Below are 15,116 nucleotides of genomic sequence, written 5' to 3' on the forward strand. Positions count from 1 at the left end.
CAACCTTATAAATGCGGCTTATGACATAAAATGCAGAAATGTTTAAAGAAAATGCAGGTCTCGGCGTGGCCGAGTGGTTAGCGTGCTGAGCTAGTGATTGATATGTGCCTAGGGACTTAGTTCAAGGCGCACTTGTTGCAGTAGTTTTTTTTTTATTATTTTTATTTTTAGGTTTTTTTATGTACCTAACATGTTTCGTTACTTTTTACTTTTTAATTTTTATCCCACGCCGTTTTCTCTCCGGGCGAACAGTGCCGCCAGTGCGGAGCGTCCCAGTATGCCGCGTCCCAGTGCGCCCAGTTTCCAGCGTCATACTGGGACCATAATCATGTATGGCGCTGGGGCGCTGGCACCCAGTGGCACTGGTTTTTGCAATAGGGTAGTCACTAACCGGTACTTAAAATGATGAACGAGTCACTAACTTGTACTAATAAGTTATTATGGGTAATCACACAGTTGACTGTGACTATGACGTCATCGCTCGGTACGCCGTAGCTGCATGTCACGTTACATCCGGCCATGTCTAATAACCAGAACTGAAGTCATAATGATGTCACATTCCCGCCGGGGTGGCGCAGTGGTTACGGCGCTCGACTACTGCGCCCAAGGACGCGGGATCGAATCCCGGCTTCGGCGGACGCTTTTTGGTGGAGGCAAAAAGCAAGGCGCGGGTGTGCTGTGCGATGTCAGTTCACGTTAAAGAACCCCAGGTGGTCGAAACTTCCGGAGTCCTCCACTACGGCGTCTCTCATAGCCTAAGTCGCTTTGGGACGTTAAACCCCACAAACCATAACCACATTCATTTGTGACGTCATAACTGGTCATGACGCCACCAGACAATTCAGGCATCTACAAAATTGACGGCGCCTTTATTACAGCGCTGCCTCGAACACCGCACCACAAAGCTTCCCCTTATAAAAATGGGAACATCCTTTGAGTTCAATGTGAACTCAAAAAAGTCAGAAGGAAGCAACTTCCTCTGAACTGAGAATTGGCTACTGATTTTGAATTCACAGTGAATTAACTTTCTCTGACCATCCTGTGAATTTCCTGTGAATTTCCTTTGAGTTCCCAGGGAACAGACCGTTGTCAGTTTGAGTTGAGTTCACAGGCAGTGGCCAATTATTGGTTCAAAGGAAGTTCGAAGGAATGATGACTATGGAATATTTGGTGGATGTTCGAAGGAAGTAGGTCCAGACTGAAACATTTGTTTGTATGAGCTTATATTTATTTGAATAGATGTACTTCCTCTGTTTAGGCCTTGCAATTAGGCCTGCTTTCGAAGACCCTGCGACAAAAAATTGGATCACTGTCCACAATCCCAGTGCAAACTTGCGCAACTGCCGGAGACCACCTTGGCTAGTACTCCATTGAGCAAGCAGGTGTAGGCTGCAAAAAGAAAAAAAAACATTAGAAGCATGACTGCAATGAACAAGCTAGAGTCCATCCAGCCTTCCTTAGCTTTTGTAAATTAAATATACAGAGCACGGACAGTGTGAGCGCCATGCAGGCACCACAGCATTATGCATTAAGGCAAGCATTATGGCCCTGACCATCACTGAAAAGTCAGCTGTTTGGACAATATTTCAGAATGCTCTTGCATCACATGCACAGGCTATGAGCTCGAGGACTTACAGATAACAGCATCCAATTTTGGGCAGCCCAGTGCCTTTTTTGGAGCTTGTTCCTTGCGGGCATTGCAGACACGGCCATAGAGTGAGCTTTCTTCCAGTTCTTCGGTTGAGAACACAACCTGCACCAAGTTACACGCAAACTTTGTTGTTTGATTGCCCGCACTGAGTTTCATGCGGTCAATCAACTGCTGATTTACCATAATATTGCTGCCAATGTGCACCTGCAAGAACAAAAAGCAAATATTAGTACTATGACCAGTATTGTAACATACAACAATATTCCTTGATATGCAATAAGAAAATGAAGGTGCTTTACAAACAACAAAAAACTTAGACCAGCTTAAGAACATTCAAAGAAACCCCAAAATGCATAATTAAGGTCATTTGTTTGCAAGTAAAAATACACATTCATGAAGCCGTACTTTAACATGTACAACAATGAAGGCATACGAAAACTATTGGATGTTTTTGACACCTTCCCGAGCGGTGTTTTGATCTAATTTTGAATCAGGCCGAACATCTTTTACCATTTTTATTAGTGTAACCTGACAATTGTGTAATATGTATTTAAAGTAACTAGCCAAAAAGAGGGCACATAATGCCCCGCAAAGGATTGAGCGCTAATAGTGCATTGCTATAGCAGAAGAAAAAAGAAATAAGAGATTTTTTAACGACCTAATTTATGCTTGCATTTCAACAATAAAAAAAAACAGATTTTAAGTCAGAAAATAAAGTGATTTACTCATCATTAACATTGCAAAGGCCATTAAAAGCCAGTTTAGACAGAGCACAGTGCCCACATTGTCACCTCCTGTTTAAAAATACTAACATCCTTTTCGTACATCAGAAGCTCAACCAATTAAAAAAACTGCCAATGAAGGTTTAGCAAAAGCATGCACTCCCTGCTCTGTATGTGCTACTTTGAGGCAACATTTAGTCTCCAGCTTGCACAGGTAGCTTTCATAATTTAACCCCTCAAGCGCTTTAGACAAGCAGCTCGTCCTTGCAAAGATGCCCTCAAGCCATTTTGGACGAGTGCTTGTCCTTGCAGGATAGATCCTCACCCTGAGAGTTTTAGGTGAGTACAGCGCTCCTCTGTGGCTTAGGTCATGCGCCATTTGACAGATGGCACCACTGACCCATTAACTGCTTTTTGTTCTACCGCTTGAAAGCCTTTTAAGCAGCCTTAATTGGAAAAATGGTGCTTGGTAGAGGCAACGCATGCACTGTTGGCCCGTCATCGCAGGAAAGAAGCTTTTCTTCGTTGCCATCCTCGCCATCCGAAGATGGCTCAGACACCAATTTTTGCATTGTTATGGGAAGTGAAGACGACAGTGATGACATGAATAGTTCTTCCGACGAAGATGATGACAGCTCAGACGATACTATTGCGAGTTCTGTGTCAGTGGATGAAAATTGACAACATTCCGATGAAACCCCCTGGGCTTCATTCTTGGTCGTCCCTTGTAAAACATTTCCAGTTACCTCGCTATATGTTACTCGACTAGATTGCTGCTTATTGGCGGGCAGTTGATTTTTCACGTAATGAGCAATAAACTTCACTGCGCTCATTTGACTTAGTTTCTGGTTCAAATATTTTTGTCTCGGATACCTCCTTTTTTATTACACTACCAATAGAAACCAGCAGTAAAAATAAAAACTAAAGGGACACTTAAGCTCCGCCTCTAAGGGTATGATGCGACCAGTGTAGGCTACCACCCAACATATAAAGCCCTGCTTTAACCAAGCTGTATCAACATGTCTGCGTAGCCTAGGTGTAGCAAGCCTGACTCAGAACTGAAGAGCACTGGCATGTTGATTCGTATTTCACCTTCCCACCTCAAATGAACGACCGGAGTTAGCAGCTCCTCCTAACTTTTGGATATCATGTGGTCTCGTTAAGCCACACAAATCATCGAAGAATGTGTGTTCGGCCATGCCACTTGCCAGCGCCATGCTCTTGATGTTTCACTCACAACACAGACAACAAATTTTCATGTAATGGGGCCTTTAACGATATCGTAATTTTAAGCAATTTTAGCTAGAAATCTCGAAATAATAGTGCTCAAGGGGTTAAAGTGAAATTGAACTACTGTTGGATCAGCTTAAGAAGCCACCACTCCTTCTCAAAGGAGACCCTCCTGGCAATACCATGGTGGTTAATTGCCTCTGACTTGCCAGAGTGACATTGCAGGTGGCTGTCAGGTGCAAGTGGATTATATGCACATTAGCTTGAATACCATGATGACTGGCTCAAGTCGCCAAAATGACTGATTAGAGGAGTAGCAGCTGCGTCATTCGAGTTGTAGTGCAAAAAGATGGCCTTCCGAGATCGATAACCTAAGAAATTGCTGAATATTAAACAAGCTAATGGAAATCTCTTTTCTGATGAAAAGGGCTTTGCTATAGCCCAAGCGAAGTATGCTCAACAGGAAGCGTAAACAAAAGTAACCTTGCACTTTCGATCACTACAGCTTTCACAAAAACTCTTCCAAATCAATATACACACGAATGAAGTAACAGTCACTAAAATGAAAGGAAGCAGTTGGGATTTTTTTTCATGGTTGTTTTGACGAATTTAAGAAAATAGCACTGTCCGTCTTTTGTCGTTTCTATCAAATTGACATTCATTTAAAAATATCATTATGCTACTAATTATGCAGTCTGTGAGCCCAGCCTCATAAACAGCATCCCAGCCAGGGCAGCCGCTTTTCAGTGGAGCCGAAACGCAAGGTGCCCGTGTGCTCTGTGTTGTCGGTGCACGTTAAAGCATCCCAGGTGGTCGAAATTTCCAGAGCTTTGCACTACAGTATCTCTCATAGCCTGAGTCGCTTTGGACATTAAACCCTAAGAGCCAACCAATCATAAAGAGCATTGCTTCTTGCCTATCTCTGAATTCAGTGACTGCTGACTTCATTCACATGGATAATGAGCTCCTCGTTTCCCTATCCCTGCACACTTCTCAATGGAAGTGCATGACTTGTGGCAGTGCTATCATAAAGCTAGAATCAAGTTCTTGTGTGACCCTTAAAAGTTTCATCGAGAAAGGCAGTAATGAGCACAACCATGCAGACACTAGACTAAAGCAACTAACCTGAGCCTCGGTTGGCAGCACAACTGCTTGTGTTGTACACGCAGCATTATTAACGGATTCCGTCAGCTGATTGACCAGCTCAGCAACATCTGAAAAAAAAAAGGAAAGCTGGAACAAAACATACTATTTCATCACTAGCAGCAGCAGCCCATGTAACATTCACCACAGGAGAAAAGCCTTTTCTTTGCCCTTGACTGCATGACCAACCCTTTTCTGTCACCAAATGCGCCATTCAAAATTTAGTTGCTAGACACTGACATCACTCACGCACTCGGCGCCCTATCAGCGGTACATAATCTAGGGGATGCTGATAGCAATTGATGAAGCCAATGCTGACATCCCACTTCTGATCTCTTTGTTCGCTGTGGAAATGCCTGGATTGAATTAACTGCGGAGGACGTTGTAACTACAGTACAACTGACGGGTGCTGCTATTGCTTAGAATGAATTCATGGGTGCGAATGATGATGCCGAGATAGCTGTGAGCGCTTTAACAGAAGTTAGTCAGATCACATCCCTGAAACAGTTTGTCGGTAGCAAGGGCCCTGAAGAGGTCAGCATGCAATATACATGTATGGCGGCAGCAATACGCCATACATTTGGACAAAGGCTGACACTCGAGTGTGTAGCTGATACTCGATAGCCCATGCTTCACCTATCTCGTGTCTGTGTTTCGTGTCGACATTTGCTAACATGGTGTAGTGACCGAGTTAAGTTAGGCAGATTGCTGAGCCAGGTGCCGAGCTTGGACAAGCATAAATTTCCTGTTGTGAAAAAAAAAACACCACCTAAGTGACCAAAATGGCACAGGAAAATGAAGCGCATGCCATAAGGATTCCAAGGTCCAAGACAGGACGAGGCCACATATGATAATTTCATACAAATTTAGATTTTTTGCTGTCCCTCCTGCGCTCATTCTAGATGCACCTCATCATTTGTAGGAGACTCTGAGGTTAAAATCTGAGGGAATCAAGGGTTCCATTCAGATACGCCGTCCACAGTAATGCAAGAGCACCACAGACCTGCCGCAGCCATCTGGCTACAACTTATACCCCGTGAATGTGTTTGAACCTAATGCAGCTCTCCGGGTTCACTGGAGCGTTGTTGTCACCGACCACTCCAGAACAGAAAGGAACCCAATCCCGCGCCCGTTTTTCGGCCTCGGCTTGAGCAGCACAAATCAGCACAGGTGCTCACCTTGAGTGGCATTTGTTTACCATGCATTTTCATGCAGCTATCACATACGACAACAGGCTCAATCTCAGATGCATGCCGATCCCAAGCAATGACATGTGACACGCAAGTCACTGTAACACAAACAAAGCATGCTTGCAGGGCAGGGGTGGCAGCAGTTCATCTGCTACGTGCACTGCAAGCATGGTGGTTGGTGGCGTCATGCAGCAGCGCCACGGTGTAGCTGAGAACTACTGTACACCACCTATAATGTGTCGCAAAGTTAACTACAGGAGGAACACCAATCCTAATCCTCAGTGTAGGGGGAACCTTATTGCAGCAACATAATCTTAATGGTGCTTTTACTAGGACGTGCTACAGACCAAGAGGTCTTATTCATTTAAGAGTTAGCACTTGAATTTGTTATGCTTTACGTAGCATCTGGTGACACAGCAAATAATTTCAGTCTCATGGCAATGGAGATCAGCATTCCAATCGCTTCAGAAAAAAGCGATCACATACCAAGCATCTGACGTGCTTCATCTCTTGCGGCCTTATATTTCTTCATTCTTTTTTTTTTGCAGACCCCACTTCATCCTCAAGCTCCAGGACTCTCTTTTTTGCATCTGTTGGCTTAGACATTTTGTCACAGCTGCAGCTTTCCTGCAAAACGACATGTGGCAAGGTCAATTCATTAAATTGTATTTGCACTCAAATGCATCATACAAAAATTATTCAGTATAACGCATTGTGCAGATATCTGGTTCCACACATGAGATTAGCAAAATAGTGACCAAATGAAGACCACTGACGAGAAACGTAGCATGGACACTGTTTAGGGTTCAAAGCAACACTTCTTAAGGAGGAACATTAGCCCTTGAGCAAACCTTGGCACATAAAAGGACATGGTAATGTTTAACTGCGAGCTGACACCATCCAGCATCACTACTGCTCAAGTGGGCATTCTGCCCACTTGAGCAGTAGTGGACAAAACAAAGGATGCATTTCCAGAAAAACAGTTTGAGCTCCCACGCATACCGTAAAACATAGCCACTCTGCTTTATGGTAGGTTCATGGTGTTTTATGTCCCAAAGCGACTTAAGCTATAGCGATGAGGGATACCGTAGTGGTGGGCTCACCTGGGGTTTTTTAATGTCAAATGACATCATACACTACACAGTCAACTTGCATTTCACCTCCACTGAAATGCGGCCATGAATACTGGGATTGTACCCATGTACAGTCGTGAGCTTTATGAAAGGGAGCATGCGATCCCGTGGCAGATAGCCTCATCCAGAAGTAGTGGCAAAGTGCAACGGCAGCATTGAAAATGAAGTGGAGAGAGCGGTGCCCTTCCACCTGTTGGCCGTACCCCATGCACTGGGAGCAAATTTTACATCGGCAGCTAAAAATCATTGCAGCATTATGCTGTTGGTAACTGATATCACTGCTTGCTTTGCTATGCTCTGACCTAGCAACCCAGCGTAGGCTGGTAACTCAGGCAAAAGCGGCAGCCCAGGCCACTGGAGTCTTAGAATGGAGACTCCACACACTGCCTCCCCACCACACACACTTTTTTTTTCCCCTTTTTTTAATAAAGTTTTCTCTCTCTGCGCGAAATCTGAGGAATGGCTGGTAGCGAAGAAAGGAAGCATGTTTGACGCTTCAATAAAAAGAAACAAACAAATGAATATGAAAGTAAATGAATGCGACAACACGTTAGGCGCTTTTATCTGCTTAAACTTCAGTCGCCCGCAGCTGTGAAAGCGTCGGTTTCGCTGCTACACTACCAATTGTCTCGGAACGAGCACCCTGGGCATCTTTAAAACTTGTTCTAAATCAGCTTCAATAATCAAGGAGCTGCCATTCTCCATGCCGCACCGTTCCGAGACGACGATGCGGGCAAGGTTGTTTTTTTTTTTTTTTTTTTTTTTAAGAGCCCAAATTGGGAAGCCTACTCCTGTTATCACGAAACACCGAGAATTGCCATTTGCTGTGTAAACAGGGAGAATCAGGTCCACGTAACGACAGCAGCCGCGTTTATTCTACTACTTATTTCCGCAAATTCAGTTCATTATGCATTTTTGTTTTAATTTCACGCAATTCCCGGAATCAACTGTCTACCTCTTTCACATGTGCACTACTGTCACCTGCCGGTTAACACAATGCGGTCGTGATGCGGGCATGTAAACGACTTCGCGACACGACTCACCGCGAGTAGCAAAGGAAGGTGTTTCACAGGTAAACATTATTAAGACACGAATACGAAAAGAGACAAGAGACGTTTGACTACTTACCCACTCCGAGAATGAACGTACGTAGGAGAGTACGACCCCTCCTTCCACTGGGCATGTAGTACTCCTTGGTTTGGAATAATCTTCCAGTATTTTGGATTATCCATCAGTTTCGCCTGCAGTTCTTTTGATTGTAGGTTTCTTACAGGGTATACGTCCCACTTCTGAGCGGTCGCCCATTTAACCAAGACATGATCGGCCATTTGCACTACTCACGCTAAGAAAACACGACGATATAGTGCTCTAGAAGATTGGGCAGTGTGTCGACCGCGCCGCGAAATGCATGGGAGCGGGGGGCCGCTTTTGCGATGACGGAGGCGCCGCAGCGCAGAGGGCGCCACCAGCAACTGGTGTGTCAACCGTCCGGGCGCCCGCGTATGCGCGCTGTGCAGCAGGGTGGATACCGCGCGCACTGTACGTTCTTGTTTGCTTGTGCGTCGTCTCGAGCTGTTCGCGACAAGATTTTATAAGTATGCCGGTTAATGGGGCTCAGTACTGTTAGCAATCACCTAATTTATTTTACCTTTTGGCCGTCGGCAACACCTCGCGGAAGCAACATGACAGGAGCTGGGCTCCGAAGAAAACAGCTTGGAGAGGGCGTACAAATTCAGACTCGCACACCACGCTTCACTCGCCATACAGCTTGCTTTAGCATTCTTGAAGCACCTAATTGACGTCCAGAAATGCACTCGTTTTGAAAAGAGGGCAGTGTGGAGACAGGATGTATGAAGTAGTCAAACATTCAACATGTGCGTTCGAGCGCTGACTAAAGCTGGCCACAGTAACCCCATTATCAAAACAGTCAAAAATGGTATATTCCGTTGTTTCACGCGCAGGCTATGCCGACTACGGTAAGTTACCTGAAGCCACAAGAAACGTCGGCATTCAGTACGAATGAATTAAATATGGACTACCCCGCATAGACATGAAAAACGAACGACACTAGGTAAACAGCTACTAAATAACTAAACACAGTGGGTCAGGAAAGGTGGAAGAAATGGGAAGTAAAGGATGCACAGAAAAAAAGAAAAGAAACGTGTCACCTACAAGGGAGGGAGAAAGGAGGCACGCAGCGCCATGAAAAGAGCGACCGCGAATGTGAACAAAGGTTTGGAATTGTCGTGCGGCACGGAAAACGCACGACGAACAAAGCATGCAGCTAAAGACGAAGAAAAATGGAGAAATATGACAGGCAATAAAAAAAGGGAAACAATCGAGCTTAAGAACCAAATGGAGGCCTGGGAATTAAGAAGAAAGCAGTGCACAAAAAGGCTGCAATCGAACGCGTAGACATAAGCGTCAAAATTTAAGTCAACAACTTTGTAAAACTGTACACCAATATAAGAACAAACCATTTTATTTTCTTTCCATAAGTTGGAACATTGTTGTAACGGGTAGCTTTAAGTACCCAGAGATGCGCGCTATACTTAAGACATTTAACCTCAATGCATTATAGTTTGACAATGACAATTGTTCCAGAAAATGTTTTCATTCTAGGTAGTTTTTATTCTGCGTGCTCAAGCAACCGGTAATATGCAAGTCATTGACCCCAGAAGATCGCTCTAGTCCTGTTTTGGTGCACATATAAAATGAAAAAAAAAAATCTTCGAAAGAAAAAAAAAACGATGGAAAATAGAGGACGCAGACGTTATAGGGTTATAGTGTACGCCTATATAATTCGCTTCCGCTACATAATTCTTCAGCGAAAGCGAGGTTGTGAGGTCGGCACGGTTTTTCGCCACGAACAAAAACTGTGCCATAGGCTCCAAGATATAGTCACAATTTACCCAAAAATTTGGTTCGGGCGTACGATCCTTTTGGACGCCTTTGCACTTATAAAATTTTGCAACCTTCATCTAAAATGTGGAGGTTCAAAAATTTTACCTACTTAGAGCACCATAAAGCTCACACTTGAAATAATGAAATTTCATGTGTTTTTGCGGCTTCGCTCTTTGCGAAGTAAGCGAACCACGACAAGAGTTCTCAAAGGGAAAATAATTGAATTCCCTTGGAAGTATTCCACGTGTAATATCAACCTTGTTAACAATTATAGCCTGATTAGTTCTGCAAAGAGTACCCGCGGCAAGTAGCCCGATTATAGTCCGGCAAGCAGTAGTTGGCGAGTGTATCCAGTCGATTACATTCCCCCCCCCCCCCCCCACCACACATTCGAAGAATAAACACGCATTAGCGTCCGCATCTGAATTCGGCCTTATATTATTTGCATGTGCATTTGGTGCCTCTTGCGGCGCGCGCCAATAACTGCATCACATCTGTCAATACGACGTGCAATTATAAGTGTTTTTTTCTTTTTCTCTGTACCATTTGATGCCAGTAGAGCGTCCGCTCTCAAGTGCCCACTATGAACGTATTCGCTCGTATACGTATGTGACAGGTTTAATTTTTCATATTTTATCCATATTTTTTATATTTTGTCCTGGCTGTACTTGACATTTTTTAAATCTAAACAGCTGGTTCACCCTTTGGTCAGCGGCACGTAAACAAATGTCCGCGATATACGTACTTGTTAATCACGAACAGAGAATAAATGCTTGAGTCGCGTATATTTTCCTTTTTTTTTTCTTTTTGCCGCTAAATACCGCAGTAAATAAATGTGTTTTGCTCGCACACTGTATTTGTAATTTCTATAAGCGGTGATTAGGGCACATAAAGAACACCTATTAAAGAGATATATTACAAATTACTGACGATTTAAGATAAACGTTGTTATGTATTAATAAGCACAAACAGCAAAATGTAAGCAGGTGTTCGTAAATAAGGTTCATAAAAAATAAGTTGTTCCTAAGAGACCTTACGAAGCACAAGCTTTGATTCGCATCTATACTGTTTTTTTCCGCGTGTTAATAGCGCTCCTCGGCAGTAGCCTTTATTCCCTTACTGGAAGAACGAATGCAAAACACCACGCTTTGTTGAAAACATTAAGTACAATTACTCATCTGGACGATTTATGGCTGTCCGCAGGAAGAAATGTTGAAAGAGTTTGAAATAGCGATTCAAACATCGCGCGCTGCTCCGTAGGACTGCCCAAGCGAGTACGGCGTCTCCAGATTAACGTAATGGAATGGCAGGGATGAGTTTAAGCACTTGTAATAAGTAGCCCCTTTATTAAATATCGCACCATTTGCGTAGCGTGTCAAAATAGCTCCAAAGAGAACCGCGCCCCTCCTCTGTACCACCGCTATCCCTGCGGCCGCTACGCGCCGAGCGGCGAACGTGGCACCCCTGTTGCACGTCGCGCCCTCTCGCGGTAGTCGGTTCCTGTCATCGCAAAAGCGGCCCGCTCTCCGGCGCCGGTCGTCACACTGCCCAATATTCCAGAGCACTATAACGACGAACACAACGAACGCGAACAATCAACTTCCTACGGTCATGAAACCCATAGTGAAGCATGCCGCCGGCTGTTTTCACGAAAACGATAGCGCTAGAGTCTCAAGCGCCATTGCAAACTTTTAAATGCATTTTTGCAAACTTCACAAACTTTCAAAATAAAACTTATAATTTATAAACAACCTTAAACGTTTGTTTTTTTAGTAGTAATATGTTATGCGTAACAAAACACAAAATAATTTAAGCAAATTATTGCCACAAGCAGCTGCAGCGCCTTTTTTTTTTTATGCGGAATTCTTGTGATGCATGTCAATCTTCATTGGTTTTACTCGCCGTGAGAACGTTGGTTTTACTGGCAGTATTCGTAACCTCGGCTGCGGGGGCTTCTGTGCGTGGTGGTACCGACGTACCGACGTCGCTGACGTATTAATTGCTGGTCTTTAAACTGTGATATGAGGTAAACGAGCTTGACTTTCGTGAACAATGTGACATCCGGTACTAGGCACATCGTGAAGTGCATTTAACTGCAGGCTTTTGAAGCCGTTATCGATGGTGCTGCGGTAACCGCCTAGGAAATGCCACCACGGTAAAAGCGTACTTGCGCGACGTCAACGTCGCGCCGTACCGAAGTGCACTAAATCACGACGGAAGCAGGCCGCGCTTGCTAACAGCGTCGCCCTTGGCGTCGCTGCGAGCCAAGAGTTGCCAGGCTGCAATGCCGACGCAAATACTGACGAACCCTGCCAGCCCTGCGCCGAGCTTTGTTGCGTACCGTATCAGAGTGCTGAAGCAGCGGTCACTGATGTATGTACATGCCGTCTCGCGCATGCATCGCCATCGAACCAGCGGGCTGCGAAAGCGATGAATTAGAACCACCTGGCATTCTTTAACATGTATGAAAATTCTTGAATGTATTATATTTTATCTTAAAAAATTCAGAGGGTCAAGAAATAGACCAAGTAATGCCACACACACAAAAATAAGCACAAGAAATGAATGAAAAGAAAGTTATCTTTACACTTAAGGACAAAGGAAGGAAGGTGGTGAATATTATTGGTCCTTGTGTGGTGACTAAGAAAAAACTTGCGCTAAAAATAAGATCTAGCGCGTGAAAAAAAAAAGCATGGATTTAATATAAAATGAAAAAAAAATTAAAATGATGTTTACTTGCACAACAAAGAAACGAATGCGATTTTGTATATTTTGATAAATGTATAATTGGTTTATTCAAAAAAGTTCAGAAGTTAAAAAAGTGCAAGGGATACTAATGAAAGAAAAAAATGAGAAGTATAGCTGAAAAGAAAAATGAGCTTCGTATGTTTTCGCTTAAGAACAAAAAAAAAAAGAAGGTATGATGCATAAAGAGTAAAGAGAACTTTCTCTTTACTTGAGGAAAAACAAAGGAAGGTCATTATTGATATTGCCAAAGAGAGCCAGTTTAAAAATGAGCTTCCTTCTGTCAAAAGAAAGGAAAGTCTCAACAAGGTGAGCTCAAAGGAAACTTCCTTTAGTCAAAAGAAAGGAAAAGTCTATAGGAAGGCTGTTCAGGAAGCAAAAAGGAAAAACAAAGGAAGTAAAAAGGAAAATTCGATTTTCATAAGGGTCACATGCAGCACCACAGGCATCAGCGGAGCTTTAAATTGGTTTCTACGAAAGAAAAGGGGCAGTATCAGTCAACCCTCCGCGCACACCTAAACCGAGCCGTAAGAAAAACGAGGAAGGTGGGAGCGAAAGAATAAAGAGAAGGTTGTGCGAGAGCTATGGACCACCACGTTATAAGGGACTTGTTGTTGTTGCAACTGAAGGAAGAAGGAAAAGAAAATTTGCACGGGCCTGTTACTGGCTGATTTATTTATTTATAGGAAGGGAAAGGCGCGGTAACTATCTGACTTGTTTTCTGTGGACACCTCAACCGCGCCGTAAGGGAAGGGATGAGGGTGGGAGTGAAAGGGGAAAGAGAGATAGAGGAGCCGCAGTGGAGGGCTACGGAGTAATTTCGACCACCTCGGGATCTTTGCGCTGACATCGCACACCACACGGACGCCTTTTCGTATCGCCTCCATCGAAACGCAGCCGCCGAGGTCGGGTTCGAACCCGGGTAATCCGGCACAGTAGTCCGGCGTCTTACCACTGCACCACCCCGGCGGGGCCTGTTACTGGCTCTGTTGTTGTGGCTGTAGGAAGAAGGAAAGGAAAATGCACAGGCCTGCTACTGGCTCTGTACCTGAGTCACCTCCACTGGCTCGTGTAGACAGAAGAGAAAATAGAGAAGAAAGGAAAGGAAGAAGACGCGCGCAGCAAAAACACCAGTCGTCCACCACCTGACCGGTGGCGGGCGCAGTGACGGCCTACAAGAGATAAAAATTCGGTGGCTGGCTAGCCCACGCCGCAAGCGGCGTTGACTTATCGTCCCAGCCCCGTAGAGCCAGGAACTGCCACCCTTCATCTTTTCCCTGGCTCTGTAGCTGAGCTATAGAGCACTATAGCTGAGCCAACTCACTGCATCGTGCAGACAGAAGAGAAGAGAAGAAAAAGAAGAGTTGAGAAAGACACGCATCTCAACAGCTGTCGTCCACAACCGAAGCGGTAGCAGGTGCAGTGACGGCCTACAACAGATAAAAATGCGGTGGCAGGCTAGCCCCCGTTGCAAACGGCAGTGACCTACCAGACTCAGCCCCGTAGGGCCAGAATCCCCGCCTATATAATGGATTTCGCCTCATCACTCATTAGTTGTCCAAAGTGCCCCTAGCAATTTTTATACCGTTTTGTATAAAAAACAAACAGACTACCTGTTTTTTTTTTAACGTGCACTGACATCGCATAGCACACGGCCGCCTTGCTTTTTGCCGCCATCAAAAGGCGGCCGCCGCGGACGGGGTTTGATCACGCATCCTTGGGCACAGTAGTCCAGCGCCCTAACCACTGCACCACCCTGCGGGCAATGGTATTCAGCTGTAGTGGCCCTGGAAGGCTTGGCTCATATGTGCATCCTATATATCGTTTTGTTCGTCCAGTGGAGTTATATGTTTCTTAGCTACGAAGGCACTCGTTCCTTTATCAACCTGCGTCCTTTTTTATATTTTCAGGCGCACTCGCTGCAGCCACTTAGTTGGACGTCTCGGCCCGACAAAAAGGACGACGAAAAGCTTCGAAGAGGTAAGTAGATGAAAAAGCACCAAAGTCTAAATGACATTTTCGCTGTGTTAATGTACTGATTTCGGCTCGGAAGCTGCAATGTGATGTCCGACACGGTCGCCACCATTACAAAATGATCAGCTCTACTGTGGAGAAGCAATGTATAAAAAAAGGCTGTTGAAGTGTTGCCTTCCAAACAGCTAACTTTGAGAAAGCTCCTAGGGAATCAGTAGAAAAAAAATTGCCGGGTTAAGAATTGTTTGTCCTCGTTAGGCATCTAATAGGGATTCCGTCGTCGAAATCGAAGCCTGAAATGCCTTTCTATTAAATTTTATGACATTGTAACAATTAGTATCAAAAAGTCAAAAGAAAACATTCGACGTAAGTCTGTCTGCTTGGTAAATTTAATTTAGGAGAAAGGTTAACAACGCCATCCAAT

At 44.4% G+C, this 15,116-nt stretch overlaps 1 protein-coding gene across 3 annotated transcripts; it reads right to left on the reverse strand.

Annotated features, from left to right (window-relative positions):
- Positions 1-1,206: 1,206 nt before the first annotated feature.
- On the reverse strand, positions 1,207-8,422 carry LOC146171882 (uncharacterized). 3 transcript variants are annotated; one of them, XM_084586262.1, is made up of 6 exons: positions 8,198-8,422; positions 6,423-6,563; positions 4,729-4,817; positions 1,832-1,855; positions 1,636-1,734; positions 1,207-1,389 (listed from the first exon to the last, which is right to left on the reverse strand). In XM_084586262.1, exons 2-6 carry the CDS (start codon positions 6,466-6,468, stop codon positions 1,360-1,362), a joined length of 288 nt encoding a protein of 95 aa, XP_084442388.1. In that variant the 5' UTR covers positions 6,469-6,563; positions 8,198-8,422; the 3' UTR covers positions 1,207-1,359. The 3 variants fall into 3 exon arrangements, with proteins under 3 accessions (XP_084442388.1, XP_084442386.1, XP_084442387.1); XM_084586260.1 differs by having other exon boundaries at positions 1,636-1,753; XM_084586261.1 differs by lacking the exon at positions 1,207-1,389 and having other exon boundaries at positions 1,457-1,734.
- Positions 8,423-15,116: the final 6,694 nt, after the last annotated feature.

The sequence above is a fragment of the Amblyomma maculatum genome, unplaced genomic scaffold (genome assembly GCF_055883805.1).
Source record: "Amblyomma maculatum isolate TAMU_Amacu unplaced genomic scaffold, ASM5588380v1 scaffold_16, whole genome shotgun sequence".
NCBI lineage: Eukaryota > Metazoa > Arthropoda > Arachnida > Ixodida > Ixodidae > Amblyomma > Amblyomma maculatum.